General features: G+C 35.2%; 1 protein-coding gene across 1 annotated transcript in view; it reads right to left on the bottom strand.

Moving 5' to 3' along the window:
- LOC125025452 overlaps positions 1-2,672 on the bottom strand; it is a 7,233-nt gene extending 4,561 nt beyond the window's left edge. Inside the window, exon 1 of the mRNA XM_047613463.1 lies at positions 2,599-2,672. Coding sequence (XP_047469419.1) covers positions 2,599-2,672 — 74 coding nt within the window. The remainder of the gene's footprint in view (positions 1-2,598) is intronic.
- Positions 2,673-7,500: the final 4,828 nt, after the last annotated feature.

The following is a 7,500-nucleotide window of genomic DNA, read 5'->3' as shown; positions in this document are numbered from 1 at the left end:
TTTTATTAATATCATTATTGTCAAAGTTTTGATCTGGACAGTAAAGATTGAACATTCAAACAATATTAATGGCCACACTGAAGCGTTGCAAATTGAAGGCATGCATTATGAATACTTGAATTGTTATTTTTTGGACGAAGTCAGAAAGACGATGTCGCTGAATAAATAAAAAGTATTAATGAAGTTCCTTCGTATAAAAAATAACAAAGACGTACATGCTGCTTTAACGAACCCCACAAATACATGCCTTACATTTTCAACACATTTGTGAATACTTCACTGTGGTTTTGAACTTATAATACATGCCGATAATAGTAATAATAATTATAATAATATTAATAATAATAATAATAATAATAGCAGCAATGATAATAATAATATTAGTAGTGGTAGCAGTAGTAGTAATGATAGCAGTAGTTGTAGTAGTAATAATAGTAATGATAACAATGACAAAAATAATTTTCATTATGATTATATTATTATCATAATTTGAATGATGATGATGATAATGATGATCATCATCATCGTCATTAGCATTATTATTATAATGATTATAATAATATAATTATTATGAAAATTATTTTTGTCATTGTTATCATTACTATTATTACTACTACAACTACTACTATGTTATCATCGTTATTATTATTACTATCATAATTATCAACTTTTTATTGCTATTATCATTATCATTATTATCATTATTATTATTGTCATTATTATTATTATTATTATTATTATTATTATTATTATTATTATTATTATTATCATTATTATTAACATTATTATAGTTATTACTTATGATAATTGTGATAATAATAATGATTATTATAATTGATATTGTTGGTAATATAGTTTGTTTTTAATATTAACAAATATTATTGTTGTTGTGCTGCTGTTGTTTTTATCATCACCATCATTACTCTTATTACAATCAATATAATCATTATGGTAATAATAATGATAATGATTATCATCGTTAAAATTACTAGTAACAGTAGTAGCATTGTTTTTTATTATTATTATTATTATTATTATTATTATTGTTATTATTATCCGTATCATTATCGTCATCAGTATTCGTACAATTGATATAATTATTTTCATTAGTGTTGTTGGTATTATTGATATTATCATTATTATTATCACTTTGTATTATTTCTACTACTACTTCTGTCACCTGTAATGATGAGACTATTAAGGCTAATGATGATGGTGGCAATAATGTAATAATATGTTATTAATAATATCTGTTACTGCAGGAAAATGATGAAGCACTTTTATAATGACAGCAATAAAAAAATCTGATTATTTTTAATTCTATATTAACGATGTTAACATTTATGTGAACAGCAATAAAAAAAGAAAACGAAAAAAGAAAAAAAGAAAACCAGGACGGAAATGTGGATCAATGTGGTAAATGGGAAAATTAATAATAAAAAAAAAAAATTAAGTGAAAAATTAAAACTGGCACCAGTGATGCTATACCATTTTCTTGATGTGGAAATTGTCATCGGTGAGTGAAATGTGGCCAAATATGGCAAAAGGAAAAATAAGTAATGAAACAAACAAACAAACAAACTCTTAGAGCAAGATACTACACCGTTATATTTATATGAAAAATGTCCTCGGTGAGCATGAAACGGATTTCTGGGAACGCGAATGTATCTCAGTGTGTGCAACGGTTAGTTTGTTTTTCCCCCATAAACGTATGGAATAATACATAAAGCAGCGGCATTCGTCATTTTCCTTAGCTATGACGAACCGAGCGTGAAGCAAAAATAACTAGTTTTAAAACGAGAAACTTAAAGAAAAAGGTAAAAACGAAAAAGCACGAAAATGGATACAAGACTGACGTTAATGTGGCCCCGTATTATGAATGGGTAGATCCTTGAGTGGCTTATAAATAATTAAAAGAAGAAAAGTTTTTCCTGATGATACTCACGTGTCATGATGAAGAAAGAGCCATAGGAAAATGAAAGAAAAATATATGAAATATATTTTTTGAGCTAAGCCACCAGAATACTCACGAATACTGACTGGCAATCAGGAACAAAAATAATACGGTGAAAATCATCTTAAAACTGCAGAAAAGATAAGAAATGGCATGTGTCTCTACCACGAGGTATGTGATCGTAGCGTCACACGAAAGAACTCCAAAATTTTACTGATAGGTTATCAGTCGAAAATTATATTTACTGATAAAAAGAAAGAAAACATGGAACAAACTGTCTACATTTATTAATTTCGTACTTATATCGCTCCATGCTTCAATGTTAAAGAAATTATATAAAAACATATGCCTTAATTCATTCCTCTATCTCTGCCACGAACGTACATTTTTTATAGCACAGTACATCCAACAAATATACAGGCATCAGCATAAATATTAGGCTTAGACACCAATCCCTCAATTATTCAATGGAGCTAATGCCGAGGGCGCATTGTCGCATCCCTTCATGTCCAGCCACGAGGGTTCCGCTGGTTAAGCCACCCATCTTGACTTTCTCGTGACATACTGATCAGGATTGTCTCTTGAGAAGACAGCCTGACAACAAGCACAGGATGCATTCAAGACTTCCCTGAACTACAGCAAACCTGGCAATATCAAGCCTAGGAGCAATTATTCCCTGGTGTGACCGGAAAAGCAGTGCGCTAGGCCAAGCTATCATAAGTTCTGGGGGGACTCTGATGTCTCTGCTACATTCATGTATTTCCCGAGCAGATTCTACTGGTAGGCCTCCTGAGTCTTGGAGCTAATATCTTTCTTCTGAAAGACGAACCTCTGCCCAGAACACATAAAGAAAGAAAATAAGTTCACTGGTAAATCCACATTTTGTGATGGGTTGCACTTGTCATGAATCTGATAAATTCACTGTGTATCATATAAACAGAAGAAAATCATGCTTAGGCCATGGCTAACTCACAAGCTTCTTCACCAATTTACCAGTACCCATTAATGCTCGGGGTTCATTGATCCCTACGAGGTCCATCCGTAGGGATGAGATGAAGATGAACATTTATATTCTCTATACTTTTTTGCATAAAAAGGAATGTGTGTGTTTTTAGATTGTTTGCTTTGTGTATCTCATATATGCATGAGACAATCAAATCTAAAGAAATAAAGTACATTATACACATGGCATCAAAGCTGTGTAAATATTTCATCAGATTCTTAAATAACCACTTCTTTAAAGGAAGAAACTCTACCTTAACATTATTACAGCGATGGTAACAACACAAAATTTAATGAGAATGGGAAAATTGGTAGGAGCAGCAGTAACTTACCTTTGTCATTACGGCATTTACATTTACGCCCCTAGCATAAATAATGCCAATAATTATGGAAAGCCTAATTCGTACGAAACGCACGTACAGTACTAAAATATCCTTATCGTAGCAATTACTTTCTCTTTTTAAACTTATTCGAAAGCCAGTTTATCTATTATATTATAAGAAGGATACTTACCGTGAGCTTCGGAGCGAGCGTGTGTGAGCCGTAGCAGGTACCAATCCCTTCTGATAAAAAATGTGGCGCTCAGCAGTCCATGTGGGCCACTTTCCTGTAGTGTCCTCTTTGTTATACTTTGTTCTTGTCCGTTTCATGATGGTTACTTTTAGCGTGTTTTTATCACGGGCTTTAAGATCATCATTTGTTTAGGAATAAATCGCCAAACCAGTATGAATTATACATAGTGCAGTTTTTGTGGGCAAACGTTGATCGTTAAAAGTTACTATGGGGCACTTTATGAGTAATACATATTCCTGTGATAGGAGAGAGAGAGAGAGAGAGAGAGAGAGAGAGAGAGAGAGAGAGAGAGAGAGAGAGAGAGAGAGAGAGAGAGAGAGAGAGAGAGAGAGAGAGAGAGATAAATATTTAAAACAGAGAGTATATATTCAAGGACAAAGTAATGCAGCTGTTATAACTGATCGGAAAGTGTGTAGAAATTTTGACAGACAAATAACAGAAAGATGTGCTTAACCCAGAGGTTCTGCAGATTGGAAGAATCACGAAATCTCTAAATTATGCAGTCTGAAAGCAAGAGATGGTGAAAAAATCGTATATTTCTCGAGTGGCATGTCATAAACCTCGGGCAAAGAAATGGTCTAGAATTTGTTATGACTATCAGGAATAAACGCAAAATATCGTAGCACACAGAAAATGTATGTGAAATTAATAGTGAAGAAGTGCATTCATGATCGATAGTCCTATCTCTCTCTCTCTCTCTCTCTCTCTCTCTCTCTCTCTCTCTCTCTCTCTCTCTCTCTCTCTCTCTCTCTCTCTCTCTCTCTCTTTCTTTCTTTCTTTCCGTCTCTGCCTCTCTCTCTCCCTCTCCCTCTCTCCCGCTCTCTCTATCTCTCTCTCTGTAGTTAACTGCAGATACAATTATATCTTGCAAAGGAAAAAGTAGCGTCACAAAGGTAAAAGTAGCGTCACTGCCATCACCCATTTGATTGACGTATGAGAACGTAAGTGTTTTTAGAAGAGGGATAGTGTAGAAGACCATGTAAGGAAAGGACCGATAGATTGTGTGTATGCAAGTGTAACGTGTGTGTATGGAATATAAAGGCTGGTATGGGTGAATATATCCGAGGAGAGGCGTGGTCGGTGAAAACTGTCCAACGCAATTGGTAGAATAACTAAGGCACATCAAGAAAATCAGGACTATGGTTATTGACTTCACTGGTTAATTTATCCCTTTTCCTTTTACATAAACCAGGTTTGTTGCAAGGGAAATGGCGACATAAAAGGATATAAAACGTTTATTAAAATAGTAAAACGGTAAAACAAACATAAAACAATGAAAGCACTGAAGGCAATAAAAGCAATAAAATCTATAAAACATATACACTGAAATAAATAATGGCACCGAATCATTTTCAGTTTCCGAAGAAATACGTCAACAATACCTCACTTTCCACAATCACTCATCTTTGACTAAGGAAGGCCCTTTCCTGAGCAACCCAATTGGCCCAAAGACCAATTCCCGCATCCTCCCTGCCTGCTTCGTATAGGTCTCCACGTCAGTTCTTACGCGAGAGAACTTTGTGAATTGTGGTTCTTTCTTACATATTAGTGAAGATCAAATTCACGTTAAAAAGAAAGTCTAAAAATATAAAAACAAGGTTTTTGTGTAATAGAATTATAGTTAATTATATAAATAAATGAACTTCTCATAAAAAGAACCATCGTAAAACATGAAACTCCGTAAAATCCAATGAATCAAAATTATAAAACCTTGGAATTAAAATTAATAAAATTAATAGTTTCGGGATTTACGGATGGAATTAATAGGATCACAAATAACTTTAAAATGTAAAAATAAAAAGATTTCCATTCCATCTCGTGGTTGTTTGTTTGATGAGAAAGACTGGTGCCAGAAATGCAAATAAAATACATTTATTAAAAACAGCAGCTGTCCGTGGCAACACCGTTTTCGGGCATCCTCCTCACTTGCGGTTTAAAATACCCATGCCCTGGGCTTCGGCGAAGGGATGGCTACCGAAGTTCACGTTGTGATATGGCAGAAGATGTAAGGGAGCTCCTGGTAATGTAAAATAATCTCCTTGGTCGTTAACGTACGTGCAGGCAAAACGTCGCCACGCCGCGGCTCCGACAGGAGTGTTGCCACTTCAAGTTCATCGTTTTCAAGTAGGAGGTAATATCCATATGCCTGTGGGAGAGGTGGAGGTGAGAGGAGATATTTAACATTTTTTATACCTCCAGGAGTGAGACGAGGAGATATTGCGAGGTCGTTCACTACATCCCCCTCCCTCTCTCCCTCTCCCTCCCCTCTTTCTCTCTCTCCCTCTCTCCCTGCCAGTGCCGCGTTGTGGACATCACATTTTTTTACTAATCTGTCAGGGTTTGTTGTGGTTTACTCTACTCTGGTAGTTCAGGGAAGTGCACGGCCTGGTTCGTCACGTATCAGGAGATGGCAGGCGAAGTTTGAAGATATGTGACCGGCTAATGCAGAAGTAGACCCGGGCAACTGGTAGGCTCGACAGAGGGCCTATAGTGGTGGCGTAATAGATGGACGGCATTTTCTACTTGAACTGGACTATATCTCTTTATGTAGTGAGTGACTGTGTGGGTGTGAGAGCAAACGTCACATGACACAGTATGTTTAAAAGAACAATTAATGAGGCACAGATTTTAAACCTCGGCACTGAGTTGAAAGAGTTTGGTTAGAAGCATCATTGACTTTATGTGGACATAACGTGTATTTTTAGACAAGATTAAAAATTAGCAAGAGTAGGTTTACACCTGATTGCAACAGGTAAGTTATAAAAAAGTGACACCATGATATCTAAAACTAAAATTAAACTGAAATGATGTCAAGATGTACATGTCTACTAGGATATCTGTCATTTATATTATAAGTAAAATAGTCCAAACATCCATAGGCAAAAACCGCACATTGTTGAGTATTGATATCTGCTAGTTCTAAGATTCGTAAATTATAGAAAGCCACCTTAGTATAATTCCTTCTCCTCAAATCAACAACTGATCGTATAACTCGCTTTTGGAGTACATTTAGTGTATGGAATATAAAGGGCTTGGCAATCTATCAGAGCGGAGTAAACAAGAGAGTGACATATGTTTCATCTAAACCAGTGGTTCTTAAACTTTTTTGGCTGTGACCCCAAATCCTGCCCAGGCTGACCATGGCGACGTCTATACCTTCATAAGCACGAGTAGATGTAGGCTATTTTTTTCACCTCAATCAAATTGTCTTTGTCTCTATGATTTGCTCAGACTTAGATGTTAGTGACTCAGGTATTCTATACACAAGATTGATACTTTGATAACATTTTGAATAGGTATATTGGGGGGAAAATGTACACATCTTCGGCTACCTTTTCAAATGGCTTGGCAACGCAACTGATCTAAAGAGTTATGAGTCAGAGGAAGAATCAAAGAGCTGCGGTAGTAAGTGGATCAAACAGGTTTTCGCGTTTGTCACAGCTGAATATTGAACGTCGGAGTGATAAGCTGTATGGGAAGCTTCTGCCTAGAAACAGCGAAGCATACGCAGGAAAAGAAGTGAGACTGTGTTGGAATTATGCTGTCATATGTAATGGATCGATCGATTATTTAATATTATCAGTCGTGTCAATAGCTAAGGTTATAAGATGATTAAAACGTTTAAAAACTTCTGATGCTGGGTTTCAAGTTAGTGTGTGGGAGAGGAAAATGAGCATCGCATGGGCTTTCACTTAGACAGTTTTATACCATGCTTAAAAAGTTTAAATTTATATTCTAAAAAAAAAAAAAAAAAAAAAAAAAAAAAATATTTAAAACAAGACCACCCATCATTACCCCTGTCAAATGTCACTGTTAACATAAAACTTGTACTACAAAGCTTTCAACTTTCATTACAGGGAGGACGAGGGGTTATATGCCGGTTAGTTATTAAATTACCAGTGAAGGAAGGTGACTAGATTAGCCTTTTTAATGACTAACAAAAGCAGAGAAATAAAAAAAAAGATGTATGA

The sequence above is a fragment of the Penaeus chinensis genome, chromosome 5 (assembly GCF_019202785.1).
Source record: "Penaeus chinensis breed Huanghai No. 1 chromosome 5, ASM1920278v2, whole genome shotgun sequence".
NCBI classification, from domain to species: domain Eukaryota; kingdom Metazoa; phylum Arthropoda; class Malacostraca; order Decapoda; family Penaeidae; genus Penaeus; species Penaeus chinensis.
This window is presented reverse-complemented; position numbering and strand designations above follow the sequence as displayed.